The 16,930-nt window shown below is 42.9% G+C and overlaps 2 protein-coding genes across 2 annotated transcripts in view; both read left to right on the top strand.

Annotated features, from left to right (window-relative positions):
* LOC128444271 (NACHT, LRR and PYD domains-containing protein 12-like) overlaps positions 1 to 16,930 on the top strand; it is a 330,858-nt gene that overhangs the window by 170,904 nt on the left and 143,024 nt on the right. The window lies entirely within an intron of this gene.
* Positions 1 to 16,930, top strand: part of LOC128444274 (NLR family CARD domain-containing protein 3-like) — a 146,184-nt gene that overhangs the window by 106,278 nt on the left and 22,976 nt on the right. The window contains exons 11-12 of the mRNA XM_053426661.1: positions 1,109 to 1,282; positions 1,820 to 1,993. Coding sequence (XP_053282636.1) covers positions 1,109 to 1,282; positions 1,820 to 1,993 — 348 coding nt within the window. The remainder of the gene's footprint in view (positions 1 to 1,108; positions 1,283 to 1,819; positions 1,994 to 16,930) is intronic.

The raw sequence follows: 16,930 nt of genomic DNA, 5'->3' as shown, positions 1-16,930 counted from the left end.
AGACATCAGCTGTTGTGGACACGTGATTCAGGACTTTGTTTGAGGTTCTTTATTCACCTGCAGAAACCAACAAAATTCGCTCTGAAAACCTTTTTCTCCGTTCAAAAATCCTCAGTGAGACGAAAATTCACTGCTTACTTTTCTTACAGTACATAAAACACAGTATACACACCCTTATCAATTACATAAACTACACACACCAGTAACATATTGTTGGGCAATCAGTTATTAAATCAAAAAGGAAACCCACATACCTGCAGAAACCAACAAAATTCGCTGTGAAAATCTTTTTCTCAGTTCAAAAATCGACAAAATAGAATAAATTTACTTCAAAGGCTGCCAAAATAATTGGCGCGAAAACGAATTGGCGGCCGCATTACATCTCTGTGGACGTTAAATTACGTTAATTTACAGCATTTGGCAAAAAATATAAACACTCAAAACAACAGCGCAATGTACTTATATATACAACATGAAATTTACACCGGTCATTTATCAAAGAAAACCATAAAACAGCACGGAGATTATCCACAGGCGACTTACCCTCAGGGAGACAAAAATATACTGAGGGAAAGAAGAGCCGACAGGAAGTAAGAACTTCGGGGAGCACAAAAGGTGGTGCACAGCAACATCACTTCCGCAGGTAGTGTTAACAAAATAAAATAATAACAAAATAAAATTCACAAATACAAATTATAAATAAAAATAAATACAGTACATTCTTAACTCTGTCACATATATATGAGAACAACTAGATCAGATATAGAGTCAAAGGTCACTGTGACCTTTGACCTTTGACCACTGAAATCTAATCAGTTTCTCTTTGAGTCAAAATGTGAAGAAATCCCCTGAAGACAGACTTGAGATATCATGTTCAAGAGGCCATGAACATGTTCTGTGACCTTGACCTTTGACCTCTGACCACCTGAATCTAATGAGTTCCTCTGTTAGTCTGAATGAACGCTTGAACCAAATCTGAAAGGATTCTCTTGAGGAGTTTTTAACAAAGAGGGGATTTACCAGGGTGAGGGTCACATGATCATGTTTTGTATGAATGTTGTGTTTTCTGATTTAATTCTCACAGATTTGATATTTTCTTTAATTACAGACTTGGTCATTGTGAACTCTCAGAGACTCACTGTGAAGTCGTGGCCTCAGCTCTGAAGTCAGACCCCTCACGTCTGAGAGAACTGGATCTGAGTATCAACTTCCTGCAGGACTCAGGAGTGAAGCTGCTGTGTTCTGGACTGGAGAGTCCAAACTGTCGACTGGAGACTCTGAGGTCCTTAAATCCTTCTTCACTTTTCAGACTTTCTTTCTTATTGGGTCATTATTTATTTAAATTGTCTCAGTTCTGCTCTGCTCACTGTCCCTCAGTCATCTGTCACTCACCCAGCCTGTCAGTCACGTCCACCTCATCAACTCCATTCACCTGCACTCACCTGCTCCATATCACTAAGAAAGTGACAGTAAATAACATGTGGACTGAGGCAGAGCACTCGTCCTCCTCAGGTTTTCAAAATAAGACACATTCTTATTGAAACATGTTGGACAGTTGATAAGTATAGAAACAAACAGGAAGTGACTGTCAGGAGCCATCCCTACTTTAAACAGTGTTTAATTACACAAACCTGCTCAGTGACCAACACACAGAGAAGAAGCTGATGAATGAAACAATGGTCCAACATGTCTGATCTGATATTTATCTTCAGGTCACAGACTGGACTGAGGTCAGCAGCATGTTGAGAGTCTGTGTTGACATGATGACGATCCACAACAACAGGAGGACACATTCTAATATTCATATTTCTTTATCCAGGTTGTTGAACTGCAGTCTGACAGAGATCAGCTGTTGTTCTCTGGCTTCAGCTCTGAGGTCAAACCCCTCTCATCTGAGAGAACTGGATCTGAGCTACAACAACCTGCAGGACTCAGCAGTGAAGAAGCTTCTTGATCTACAGCAGAGTCCAACCTGTCGACTGGAGACTCTGAGGTCAGTAGATGGTTGGAGTCAGTCCACGCTGCTTTCATCAGTTTGTTACTAAACACAGTCAGTGTCACAGATCCAGGGTCTGTGCTACCAAGCAGGATTTGTGGTTATCAGGTTAACTTCAGGTTTAGTTTTTTCAGTTCTACGAAGCTCGTCCACTTCTTAACGAGGTCAATCACCATGGTAACTTCTGATGACAGCTAACCTGCTCCAGGTTAAGTTGGAGATCAACCAGTATAGAAGCTCCGCCCACTGACCACAGTGACTCTACACTGTTGTGTGGTGCACACTCTCTTTAAAGGGACGGATAAGGGAAGTTTAAATCAACGTCTGGTTGGTTCAGTTGATCTCTAACTCACCCAGAACATCTCAATGTCTCCAGACTCATCCTGTCACCAAAACAGCAGGGGTCTGATTTATAAAGGATTGCGTAGGATTTCTAAAAGTGTGCGTACGCAAAAGCTAATTCCTATTCATAAAACTGTGCGCACTCACACCTGAACGCAATTAAATGATGCTCCTGACCAATGGGTTTCCACCGTGAGTCCTGATGGAGGCACGGCATCAAGAGATGTGAAGAGGAAGTGAAACTTTCTGACACTGACATCGAGGTGTTCGTTAGTGAGGTGAAGAGCGACTTTATGGAACAGCAGTGATGTCACTAATAAAGAAAACACACTGACACTCTGCCGCTGCCGTGGATAACACAATGTGTGGATAACACAATGTGTGAGATCAGAAATCACTGAACCCTCTCTTCCTCCTCGTCCTTCATTCACATGCACACATCACACTGAACCCTGCACCACTGTCAGAACAGTATTTATTTATTTTGAGCATGGGACCGACTCCCTCACATCAGTGGATCCTCACCTCCACTGGGACATTATTTGGAAAATGTCTTCACTTCTTATAAGTGATTTCCTGTGCGCTCTGTGGCACGGTCATGTTCACTGCAGTGATCTGATGAGACACACACAGTGTTAGAAGATATAATTAAAAACTATTAATGACTCGGTTCTGTAACTCCGCGAGCAAAACTAAGCTGTTGGTTTAAATGATGAAGTGGATCAATAATCTGCTTCAGGTCACCACCTCATGTCTGCGTCGCCACTTTCCCGTCTCACGCATGAGTCAGAGTTTGCTTAGAAATACACACATTTTCCCGTCAAGTTCGTTTTTATGAATCCCAATTTTGGTGGTACGCACGTTTCAGACCCTGATAACCTCAGTCAGCTTCCTGAAGACAGGTCCATGTGTGTGTCCTCAGAGACAGTGAGACAGTGTGTGTCCTCAGAGACAGTGAGACAGTGTGTGTCCTCAGAGTCAGTGAGTTAGTGTGTGTCCTCAGAGACAGTGTGTGTCCTCAGAGACAGTGAGACAGTGTGTGTCCTCAGAGACAGTGAGACAGTGTGTGTCCTCAGAGACAGTGAGACAGTGTGTGTCTTCTTCTCTTCCACTCGTCTTGTTAGTAAACAGCAGATTCAGATCTCGTGGCCTCGAGTTATTTATCTCGTTCACACGTTATTATGTCGTGGTCACGTAATATATTTTCACCAGATGCCACCAGGGGGCGCTGTAACTTACACAAGCTGGACCACAGCTGACAGCCTCACACGAGGGACAGAGACGGTGTCGTCTTCATCTGATCTGAGACAGTTTGTCCTCTCACTTCATCAGTGAAGAACTGATCAGGTGGATCTTTGTCACAGCTCTGAGATCAGTGGGACTGAAGCCTCTCCTCATCACATGGTAACCAGGAGCTCTTTATACAGAGCAGAACCTCTGCTGAGGTCCATCTGTCTCCTCTGGTCCCAGTTTGTCAGAAGCAGATGTTCTTCAACACACAGTGAAACATGGCTTCACCTGTAACAGCAGTAAATCCACCTCTCAGGTGTCCACTCTGCACTTTGACATGCAGAGGACACACACTGAGCTCTTAGCATGTTCATTCCAACACGTGAACATGAAGCAGAGAGGAAGCTGCTCCACCTCTGAACAGGACTGAAGTCCCTGCTGCTCTTTCTACTGGATGAGCTGCATCACTGACTCACAGCTGATGAAGTGAGTCTCTGTGACACTGATGTCTTCTTCTCTCAACAGGTGGTGGTCTTAGTGGAGCTGAGTGTGAAGAGGACAGTGTGAAGAGGACAGTGTGAAGAGGACAGTGTGTGTGGACGGAGGCTGAGCTGTGTCCTGAGGATCCAGAGGCTGAAGCAGCAGCAGCTTGTGTGTAGTCTCCAATCTACACAACCCCTAATCTGCATGTGTTTGTGAGATGAAGCCGGAGCACCTGGAGAAAACACGGGGAGAACATGCAGACTCCACACAGGAAGACCCCATCTGAACCGGATTCAAACCAGCAACCTTCCTGCCCCGATTGTGTTTATTCACATGAAGAATGTGTTTATTGAAATGACACAACACAAGCAGAATATATAAACCCTCTATAAAGAGTCACATACAGTGTGTTTAAGTTTGTCTTTATTATTGTCCACCTTTGTCCCTCAGTGTGTCTCCATGTGTGTAGAACCACATTCTGTGTAGATGTTTGTTTATGATCTTAAAGTTCCTGGATTCACGTCACAAATTGATTTAGTTCAACACAAAGTTCAACACATTGAAATCACTTTGAGTTTAAAATCAGAGTTTTGTCTTTGACACAAAAGATCAAAACTCTGGACTTAAAAATGGGACGTTTTCATTTCTGCATCAGGTGCAGAGCGGTGGTGGCTTTTCTACTTTTGACCCACAGGTGGCGCTGCAGTATAACAGCAGCACATCCCAGTCAAAGCCTTTATATTCAGTCTATGAGTCAAACACATGGATCATTTCCTCTGTGACAAACCAGATGTAACGAGAAGAAAAACATCTCAGAGAGAAAAGTTCTGTTTCTACTTGTCTCTGCTTTAATGCTCAATAAACATCCTTCCACCGACTTCACTGGAATCATGACTCAGCTTTTCTTTCCTCTTCAAACAGACTGGTGGAAACATCTCGTCCTTGGTGCAGGTAAAATAACAAAATCACCAGTTTGACATAATGGAAACCAGCAGAAGAAAAGTGAATGAGACATTTACAGAATGAAGAAGAGTCGATGAAGAGCAGAGCATCTTTAAGTCTCTGAGGAAACTGTTCAATAAACATTTTACCATATTTAATAGAAAACTGACCCGAGGACGTTTCATACAAACCCTAACTAATAAGGAAAAGTTTGTGCTCATAATGAGATTCTACATCTGATCAATATGTCTCAATATAAACAGCCTGACAGCAGATCAATACATTTATTATGGATTATTTATCAGTGGATTTCATTCATTCACCATCACATCCAGTTGATGCACATTCCTCAACCTCTGCTCTGGTTTCAGGTTCGAGAGGATTTGTGGGAAAAGTCTCTGAAGTTCAGATGAAGATGATATTTATGTTTAGTAGAAGCAGTTTGAGATGAGATGGTGAAAGATCTTCGGTCCAGAAGGAGAAGAGCTCCAGACAGAACCACTTCTCCTCCCGGGGTTTATTCTCATTATATGAACGTTTTCTTCAACGTGGAACAAATCTGAATCCTCCTGTTGTTCTCCTCTCTGACTCAACGTGGAGGATTTGTCTTCACTTTGTGCTGCGTGACTTTAAATGGAATATTAAAATAAAATGTCCCTTTCATTGAATATATTGAAAACATATAGAACAGAACTCCATGTGTTTATCTGTTCATTGTTTCTACCTGAAGTTCTTTGCTCTGTTTTCTCCTCAGGATCATTAAACTCTTGTCTTCAGTCCGGTTCTGGCTGGTTTGGGAACAGATTGGATTTGATCTGGTGCAGTTAATGGAGCTCACTGATTGGATTGAGGGCGACCACATGGCTTTCTGCTGTTTTACAGAAGAAACATCTTTAAAATACTTCACTGTGGAAACTGTGGAGCTTAAAATGCAAAGTGACAAAGAAAGAAAGAAAAAACATATGTTCTCCGGACTGGATGAGAAGAGAGAACAACTTTAAATACAATGGAAATAACGATTAACATGGAGAAGACGTCAGCATCTGTCAATCATAAAGTGGAACCTTGAATTATCACCTCCAGCAGAGAGGTTCTGTTTTCATCTGTTTGTGATGTGAACAGTTCCTGGATCTGATCTCAACACATGTATGATGATTGATATGTTAAATCTTCTGCTTATAGTTAATGTTGGTCTTTTTGTGTAAAAACCTTTTATTAAGAATCCTTTTGAGATTTGTGACAAACATGAACATATGATATATATCATCTCTTTTTCTTTATGACTCTTCCTCCACCTCCGTCTTTCTCTCAGGAATCTTTAGGAGCAGCAGCTACATGGACGTGCGCTGGTTTCCCTTCGACGTGCAGCGACCTGAAGTTCGGCTGGTGGACGTTCGGCGGCTGGTCTCTGGACCTGCAGATGATCGAGGCCGAGTCACCGGATACATCTCCAACAGAGAGTGGGACCTCGAGGGTAAGAGTCACCGTGCTGCTCTTCAAACAGGACACGTTTTCACTTTACTTACACTGAAGGAATTTAAGGTTTCTAACACTCTGAGTGAAGTTGTTGAAATATGAGGTAAAGTTCACTACGAGGACAAAAGCAGGTGAGAACGTGGAGATCACAGTGAAAGGTGATGAACGTCTGCAGCAGCCTCCTCTCCTCTGAGGAGCTGTTCAGGACGGTGGAGCCTGGAGCTGTTGAAGCTCCTGCAGACCTTCACCCTCTGACCTCTGCAGTGAATGTTCCTGTGTCTACGCTGGGACTTTACTTCCTGTGATGTCATTTCCTGGAGAATCAGGATCATGAAAACAACAATAATCAATTGATCCTGATTAAGCAGAAGGACGACGGCAGCGTTTGCATTTTAATTAATTAATGAGTTAATACTGATTAATGAACAGTTCAGTCCTGGTCTTTACTAATTATTTACATCACGCTGATAAGTAAATGTTTAAAAACACATTTTAAAATTTGGTTTTATTCTACTCACTGTAGCAGGATTACAGAGGTGAGAGGTCAAAGGTCACAGAAGGGAGGATTAATGATATAATAGGTTGTGGTTATTATCCTATCTGGGGATTTAATCCGTCTCTGGCTGATACGTTATAGAAACACATGATTGTCCTGCTGATGAAACCTGAGCAGCTTCATTAGCCTCAGTTCTTCTGCAGCAGGAACATCTGAGAGACGTGTTTCACACCTTCTGACTCATTTCAGGTGTGATGGCTTCGCTCCTGTTTAACCAACAGTTTGAAAACCTGATGTGATGAGAAACTGTGACTGTGAAGTTTTTCTTCCAGAGGTTCCCGGCCTCAGGAACGAGCGTTTCTACGACTGCTGCAAGGAGCCGAACCCTGACGTGACCTTCACCCTGGTGATGAGGAGGAGGACGTCCTCATCTCCACCCTCGCTCTCCTCGTCTTCCTGCTGCCCAACGACTCCGGAGAGAAGATCTGGCTGGGTGAGGACGCAGCTCCGTGTGTCGAGCTTTAAACCTGAGACTCGTTTAGAAACCTGAGTTTCAGCTTCTTCCCGTGTTGAGATCAACTGATCCGGATCCTGACACCTTCTCCAAACGCCAAGAGAACATGTGAAAAACAATCGGCTTCATTTTGAAGTTTTATCAGAAGAGAACTAGAATCACACCCGTACCTCGTTTAGACCAAAATCACAACCCACAGTTAATATAGTGATTTTTAAATCCTCCATTTTGCCGACAGTCATTTTGAATAAGGATCAGTTCTGAACCGGAGTATTGATTTATTACAGTTATCAGAAAACCAGCTTAACAATATGATTTATGATATTTAGGACCAGTGTGAACAGTTATCCTGTTACAAACCATCTGAGCTGCACAGAGAAGATTCCATGTGATCTACTGGTGTGTCCCTCTGCTCCCGACTGGTTTGAATTTGTCTCGTTCTACACGATTAACAGAAGTCGTTAATTAACCTGTTCACGCTCAGAGGAAATCACGGCACTGAACAGGATCCTGGAGCCAAACTGAAATCACCACATCAACAATTTGACGCGTTTAAAGATCCTCAGGTTGTGTGTCTTTGTGTGTGCGTCTCAGTTCATGAGCTTTTTCTTGATTTGGTTATGGCTATATTTTTCGATATGTGGCTTTTTTTTGTTTGTTTTCCTGCAATCACGCAGGTTGGGACACTCTCATGACCGTTGTTTAAATTATGTTAATAATTTTGGAGAGAGCAGAGGGCTCTTTTGTTAGCTTAGCTAAACTATTTTTTCCTATGGTCCGGCAGCCTCTAAGCCTGTTTGTAGGGAATGTGTTCTCACTTTGTTTGGGAAGGTGGGGCGGGGGGAGGGGGGGGCAAGTTCTTAAGTGTGTGTTTTTTGTGTTGTTCTCCTTTAAGCGGTTATCAGTGTGTTTCAAGTGCGTTACATGTTCACATCACTGTACTTACATATGCATCCTAGTCTTTCTTTAAGAGGTGGTGGCATTACTTTTACTAGTTGGAATGTCCGTGGATTAGGGCATGCAATTAAAAGGGCAAAAGTATTCTCTCATTTGAAGTCCTTAGCTGCAGACATTATATTCCTACAGGAAACGCATATTAAGCCCACTAGAGCAAAGTTTCTTCGATGCCGCTGGGTCAATCAAATATTCCAGTCTACATTCTCCAGTAAAGCTCGTGGAGTGGCTATTTGATTAGCAAAACTATCCCATTTAGACATGTTTCCACCACGTGTGACCCAAATGGCAGATATGTTGTAGTGACGGGCCACATTCATTCACACCATGTCACACTTTTAAATGTATATGGTCCAAATTCTGATGACCCAGATTTTTTCTGTAAGGTCTTCAATTTACTGCCCAGTCTCTCAGATACGCATGTGATCATAGGTGGTGACTTCAACTGTGTGCTTGAGGATTTTCTGGACAGATCAGCCCAAACAAACCTGAGGCCTTCTGCTGCCTCCACAGCCTTGAATCATCTAATGTTATCCACACATCTAGTTGATATATGGAGGCTTCAGCACCCCACACATAGGGATTATTCTTTTTTCTCACAAAGACACAAATCTTTCTCTAGAATCGACTATTTTTTGCTTGACTCAAACTTGATTTCAAATGTGATCTCCACCTCATATCATAATATTCTAATTTCTGATCACTCGCCGATATCATTGGTGCTTGACCTCAACCATAAGAAACAGAGCTTTAGTTGGCGTTTCCACCCTTCACTTCTCTCCGACTCCTCGTTTTCTCAGTTCATTTCTGCTAGGATCTCAGATTTTTTGGAAACAAATGATAATCTAGAGGTTACAGACTCCACCTTATGGGAAGCTTTCAAGGCTGTGCTTAGAGGACACATTATTTCTTTTGAAAACGCAATGAGGGAAAAAAAGAAGAAGCGCCTTTTAGAAATTGAAAAGGATCTAACGCAACTAGAAACTGCCTATAAATCTTCTGCTTCTTCTGTCACCCTACAGAATATTCTTAAACTGAGGTATGAATATAACGATATACTATCTGCCCAGGTACAGGACCAACTGTTTAAATTGAAACAAAAACAATTTGAACTTGGAGACAAGCCCCAGAAGCTACTAGCCCGACAGCTGAGAGGTTTGCAGGCTAGCAGAGCTATACATAAAATCAAATCAAAATCAGGGGACATCATCACTGACCCAAGCAATATAAACAAGCGCTTCAGGGAATATTATCAACAATTATATACATCCAAAGCTAAAGGGGACACCTCTGCATGGCTGGAGAACCTGAACCTCCCCAAGTTAAATGACGAGGCATGTGAAGCGCTGACATTACTGCTCAAGAGCTTCTGGATGCTATAAAATCCTTTCCCAATGGTAAAAGTGCTGGCCCATATGGTTTTGGAATCGAACTATATAAGAAATTCGCTGAACAGCTGACTCCACTCTTGCTCAGGATGTTTAACCACTCATTTGAAACTCAAAAATTTCCAAACTCCTTGTATGAAGCCAACATCTCACTTATTCCAAAAGAAGGGAGAGATGAGACTGAAACCTCATCCTATCGTCCAATTGCATTGCTGAACTCTGATATGAACATTTTACTAAATTGATGGCAAATAGGTTAAACAAACACATCGCCTCCATTATTCATGCAGACCAAACTGGTTTCATTCCTGGTAGGTTCTCCTTTTTTAATGTTAGAAGATTAATGAACATAATGTACCATAACTACAGTAAGGATCAGAAAGTGGCAGTCCTCTGCTTAGATGCGGAGAAAGCGTTTGATCAGATAGAGTGGGCATATATGTGGAGGGTATTGGAGGAATTTGGATTTGGTGACCGTTTTGTCTCATGGATTAAAATTGTATACGCCCACCCTTCCTCTTCCATTCTAACAAATCAAGAAAGGTCATCTCCATTTCCATTACATCGTGGGACGCGCCAGGGCTGCCCCCTTAGCCCGCTCCTCTTTGCGATTGGTATTGAGCCCCTTGCTATTAGTATCAGGCAGCACAGCTCTCTTGAACCCATTCACCTGGGAGATGTGGACCACCATCTATCCCTATATGCAGATGATGTTGCAATTTTCATGTATCGCGCCAGGAAACACACTGAAAAATTATTTTAAACGATATTGACGACATAATTTATATGATGTAAATGATCAAATATGCATCCCATACTTTGTATTCCCCTTCTGTTGTCCAGGAGTTTTAATTTTGCCACTTTTACCGACCACATTATTAAATCTGCAAATATCCATGTGTGATTTTAAAATCAGCACTTTGAATGTGAACGGAGCCAGAGCTGATTTTAAACTCATGGATATTAACATATGACTCCCTCAAGACCAAACAGTAGGCTATAGCCAACCTGCTGGGGGTCTCAGCACAGGGGGCTCTGGTCAGGTCCCGGTTTATGAACATCTCGCAGATGGATGCCCCCTCCCAGTTCTTCTTTGGGTTGGAGCAGAAAAATGGACAAAGGAAGACCATTCACTGTTTACGAACGGGTAGCGGCTCTGAAGTCTCAGACTCGTCTGAGATCAGGAAGTGTGCTATCGGTTTCTATACAGACCTCTTTAAGAGTGAGTGGTCAAGTAATCCAGATGTGCACAGCAGCTTTCTGGATGGTCTCCCTCAGGTTAGCAGGAACAGCAACACAGAGCTAGCTGCAGACATTACGAAAGAAGAGCTGCACAGAGCCACCATGAGCCTGCAGAGCGGCAAAGCTCCAGGGATAGACGGCCTTCCTGCTGATTTCTTTAAGTCCTTCTGGGACATCTTAAGACAGGATCTGCTCGAGGTAGTCAACAACAGTTTACAGACTGGAAGGCTACCTCTGAGCTGCAGGAGGGCCGTCATCACCCTGCTGCCGAAGAAGGGAGACCTTCAAGAGTTAAAGAACTGGAGGCCTGGTCTCTCTGTTGTGCACGGTTTACAAAATCCTGTCCAAAGCTCTGGCCCTCAGACTGAGGGAGGTGATGGCGTCCATCATCCACCCTGACCAGACTTACTGTGTGCCCGGCTCATAAGTGACAATGTCACTTTGATTCCAGATGTTTTGGACCTCTCCAGTTCATTGGCAATAGAGACTGGTCTTATTTCCATAGACCAGGAAAAGGCTTTTGACCGGGTTGAACACCAGTACTTATGGCAGAGTCTGGCTGCTTTTGGGTTCAACCCAGGCTTTATAGCCATGATCCGGGTTTTCTATACAGACATTGCGAGTGTTCTTAAAATAAATGGTCGGCTGAGTGCTCCTTTTGACATTGGGAGAGGGGTGAGGCAGGGCTGCTCTCTCTCTGGGATGTTGTACTCTCTGGCTATCGAGCCTCTGCTCCATAAGCTAAGGAAGGTTTTAAAAGGTGTGTTTTCCCCCCAGTGCAGTGTATCTTTTAAATTATCTGTGTATGCAGACGATCTAATTATACTTGTGAACACACAAAAAGACATTGATCTTTTATCTGATACTGTAAATGATTTTGGTTTTATCTCTTCTGCAAAGGTGAACTGGGGGAAGAGCGAGGCTCTGATGGTTGGAGAGAAGCTGGGGGATCGGCTCAGGCTGCCTGGAGGTCTGGCCTGGAAGAAAGGAGGACTCCAATACCTCGGAGTCTTCCTGGGAGATGAGACCCACATCAAGAAAAATTGGAATAATGTCATACAAAATGTCAAAGGCAGACTTACAAAATGGAAGTGGCTGTTGCCCAAAATGTCGTACAGAGGCCGGACCTTAATAATAAACAATCTGGTCTCATCTACCCTGTGGCACCGGCTGGCCTGTGTCGATCCTCCACCTTCTCTCCTGGCAGAGGTACAACGGGTTTTAATAGATTTCTTTTGGGGCAGGATGCACTGGATCCCACAGAGTGTCCTTTTCCTTCCTACAGAGGAGGGGGGGCAGGGCCTGTTCCATCTGGCCAGCAGGGGCGCTGCCTTCCGCCTTCAGTTCTTACAGAGATTGCTGACCGGGCCAAGGGACGCTCTGTGGAGAACTCTGTCCCGGTGCATCCTGCAACATTCTAACAGCCTGGGTCTGGATTTTAGCCTGTTTTTAATGAATGATAACAAGATAGTCTCACCATCTCTTCCTGGTTTTTATAAGAGTGTTTTTAAAGTCTGGAACCTTTTAAAAAAAGAGCGAAGGCTACAGGGGGACTCCCTGCACTGGCTGCTGCAAGAGCCTGTACGGGACCATTCTAGATCCCCCCCGCTGGGCACAAGGCACCCTCTCCAGACTGCTGCAGGCTGCCGGGGTCTCTACGCTGGGCCAGGTGGTGGAGCTAGCCGGTCCTGAACTGGAAGACTCCACAGGGCTGGCTAGCAAACTTGGAATCAGGTCAGAACGGACAATGGAGAGGGTGCTTGGCCACTGGAGGACAAGACTCACTGATCAGGACATCTTGCTTTTAAACTCTTTTAAAGATGGGTCCATTTCCCCCAATGTGGAGGACCCTTTCCCCGCCACTTTCCTGGCACTGGATTTTAAGGATTGTTCTGGACCTCTGGTGCAGCCTACTCGCCCGGTCTCCCTGGAGGGAGCTTCCGGGAAGACTTTATACTGACTTATGGTAAAAACACTAAACATTAAAAAACTGAACGGAGGAGGAGCTATTTTGCCAGAGCCCAAGAAACCGGAACCTCAGTGGAGGTCGCTGTACAAACCTCCACTGAGTAAGAGACATGGAGACCTCCAGTGGAGGTTGCTCCACGGCATAATGGCGGTGAATGCTTTTTTATCAATAATTAAGAATTCAGTGGAAGACAAATGCCCGTTTTGTAATGTAACAGAAACTCTCTTTCACTGTTTTTATGAGTGTCACCGTCTCTCTGATTTGTTTCTGTTTTTACAAGTTGTTTTTACCAGTTTTAAAGAGGTTTTTAACAAGCAGGGTTTTATTTATGGTTTTAAATACACTCGCCAACAAAAACATAAAAGCCAGCTTTTAAACTTTGTTTTAGGGCAGGCTAAGATGGCCGTGTATATAACCAGGAAGAGGAAGGTGGAGCAGGACGTCCACATTGAGTCGGTCCCTGTCTGTGTCAACATGATCAAATCCAGAATATTGGTTGATTTTATTTTTTATAAAGCAGCAGGTGACCTGGACTCTTTTAATGATCTGTGGTGTTTTCAAGATGTTTTATGTTCTGTGACAGATCGAGAACTTTTGTATGCTGATTTCCTTGTGTGATTTTATTTATTAATTCATAGCTAAACGTGTATTTTAAAATAACTTATTAGGTGTTTCAATGTGTTGTGTCGACCAATAGTATCTAATAAAGTTGTTTTCAAAAATCAAAATCTCTCTCTCTCTCTCTCTCCCTCTCCCTCTGTCTCTCTCTCTCTCTCTCTCCCCCCTCTTCCTCTCTCACTCTCTCTCTGCCTCATGTAAACCTGAGTTGTTCTACATGTATTTATGTATTGCTGATCTACACTGATGAGATCTAGACCTCATACTTATTACAGTGGGTGGATTTGCTTGTAAATACCTGTGTTGGGCCAGAGCCCAGCGGGGTGCCACCAGACACTGGAGCCGAGAGGAACAAAGGGTTGTTAAACTTTGGGCGGGAAAACATCCTCCTGCAGGCTCAAGAATCTCCCCCTGGTGGTGGAAAAATGTCCTGGTGTTTTCCCAGAAACCCCTGCTCAGTTCCAAGCCCCGCCCACTCAGATCCATTTCTGACACTCAATTGGCTTAAAGCCAGCATCATCCTATGACCAACTCCTCAAGGAGGAGGACCTCTCAGGTAGAACAAAACCACTGAGACCCCAATAATCGCTGCCATTTTACCCTGCTCTGAAGACAACACCAGGCCCCCTTCGGGGCCTCCCAGCTGATTTAGTTGCTAAAGGGGGCAACCAGAGTTATTTTCTTTCATTTCTTTCATTGTCTTTTATCTCAGTCGACGTTTTTATTTTCAAAAGGACTTTTGCTCTTTTAACTTGAAAAGACCAAACAGGAAATTGCACGCGGAACAATCTCAGACTGTTTCACTTTCCCCACGGACTTTACTTTTCTTTTCCCAACGATCTACAAACGGCTTCCACAGCCGTCCCCTGCAGAAGCGCGAGATTCATTCCGCTGAGGAGCACGAGCTCCACATCCCTGAAGAAGAAGGACGGCGTTCATCCCGTCGAGGCAGCACGAGAAAATCCGCTGCTTGTCCGGTCCAGCGGCCGAAGACCGCTTGAGAGACCACGTGATTCACTGGCCCGACGCGCACGCACACCGCGAGGGTGGTACAGTAAGAGGCTTTATTGTCTGGGCAGATATTAATCTAATACGTAGCGTATTGTTTTAATACTTGAATGTATTTGTTTTGTATGAGACCGCCGAGTCTCTAATGTTTAGCGGCGACTCGCCACTTCCGGTTTCCGGTTACGGCCTTGTGCCACAGTTTTTAAGCGCCGTGAGCAGCGTCTCCAGCTCATTGTGACCGTTTGAACAACTTTAAAGAGACTTTACCGGTCAAACCTCAGCACACAACGCCACTTGGGTGCTGAGTGGTAAAGTAAATGTAACTTGTCTCTGACGGTGCTTTTAAGAGCTTTGCTCTCTCCTTGTATGCGCTCTCTCTCTCTCTCTCTCCTTCTAAACCGACCTATACACACATCCGATCTGTATTTAGAATACAGTTCATGTAACATAGTTAAATCTATATTCAGAGAGGCTGGACACATCTGGAAGCCATGCGGCCGAACGCCAAAGCAGAGACAAAGAATTCTCTTTGTCTGAAAATCCCTTTGTGTAATTCATGTGACGACCACCAGTGTGAGCTCCGGCCACATGGTGTCATTAACATAGACTCCATTTTGAATAACGCAAGTTAAACCACCATTTTGAATCTATTATTGCCACGCCTCCTCTCTCCCTCTCCTCCCATTCTGGCTCTAAATTCATAACGGCTCCGCCATCTTGTTTTGTAGTCAATCCGCCATTTTGAGAGTTTTTAGGCCTTGATTCCACGAATCATGATCGGCCGCCATCTTAGATGTGACGTCACCAAGTGACTGCGTCATCGCCACGCCCCCTTTCTTTTCTCTCTCTCTCGCTCTCTCTCTCACACACACACACACACACACCCACACACACCCACACAGACAAAGAGACACATTGATAGACACAGACAGATACACACACACAGATACACATAGATGAATACATGTGTTTTTCTAAATTGTGATAAGCGGCTGCTGTTGTTATCTTTGAAATATGGGAGTTTGTTAAAATGATGAATCATTAAATAACACTAACTTTATTTCACATGCATACACATAGACACACACACAGAGAGACACTTTGACACAGACACACACACACACACCGAGACAGACATACATAGGTAGACTGCCGGTTTTACATGTATTTTCTGAATTGTGATAAGTGCTGCTGCTGTGTTTATCTTTGAAATATCGGAGCTTGTTAAAATGATGAATCATTGAATAACATTATAACTTTATTTCCCCTTTTTAATAAATGCTTTTGTAATTAAAGTATCTGTAGTCTGTGATTATTTGTGCATATGTATGTGATTGCAGCTGGATTATGATTGCCTGTGCTCGAACTTAGAAGCCTTCACTGTTAATTAAATAATTATTAATATTAAATATTGAGATTATTGATTTGACATTTATCATTATGAGACTGATATTTATAGATTGTATCGTTGGTCCCTGTAACCAGGGTGGTGCCCCGCGACAATAAGCAATGATTACAGATTTGTATTATTCTTAATTGATAATTTTATTGTTTTCATTAATTATTTTAACTATTATTAATGGATAACCGTATCATTTCTAATTAAATGTGTTACATTTCTTAATTAATAGCTTTATCATTTTTGATTATTTTTAAGAAATAATTGTTATTTTAATAATCATATTTCATGATTATTAATAATTAGCCAACGTCAAATCTACTACTACTATTGCACAACATAAATGGTGCCCCGTGTGAGGGATTCTAACTCCAGCTGTATCATAATACTGTACAATAATCCAGATTCATTTTCCCCCAGAAATTAATTTTTGAAGAAAAAGATATTAATTAATTTTTTTTTTCCTTCCAAAACTTTTTTTTTATCCCTCACAACATAAATGGATCCCCGTGTGAGGGCGGAACGCTTCACGCATGCAACATAAATGGTGCCCCTGCGTGAGGCATTCTAACTCCAGCTGTATCATAATACTGTGTACAATGATCCAGAAATAATTTTGAAAGTTATTTCTCTGCAAATAATTTTTTTTTAATCCTTAAAATTCCCCTGCACCTTTGCAACACAGGTATACTCGTGCCTTGCGTATCTGTGGTTGGCTGCAGAGTGCAATCGGTGGTTGTGTATTCGCGATGCACAATATTTATGATTAATCTCTTAAAGAGAAAAATAATTTTGGAAATTTATTTCTCTTTGAATTTTTTATTTGTAAATCCCTTTGCACCTGTGCCAAACAGGTATACTATTGCCTTGCGT

The sequence above is a fragment of the Pleuronectes platessa genome, chromosome 7, assembly GCF_947347685.1.
Source record: "Pleuronectes platessa chromosome 7, fPlePla1.1, whole genome shotgun sequence".
In the NCBI taxonomy this organism is placed as follows: domain Eukaryota; kingdom Metazoa; phylum Chordata; class Actinopteri; order Pleuronectiformes; family Pleuronectidae; genus Pleuronectes; species Pleuronectes platessa.
Note: the sequence above shows the minus strand (reverse complement) of the source record. Positions and strands in the feature narration are given on the sequence as shown.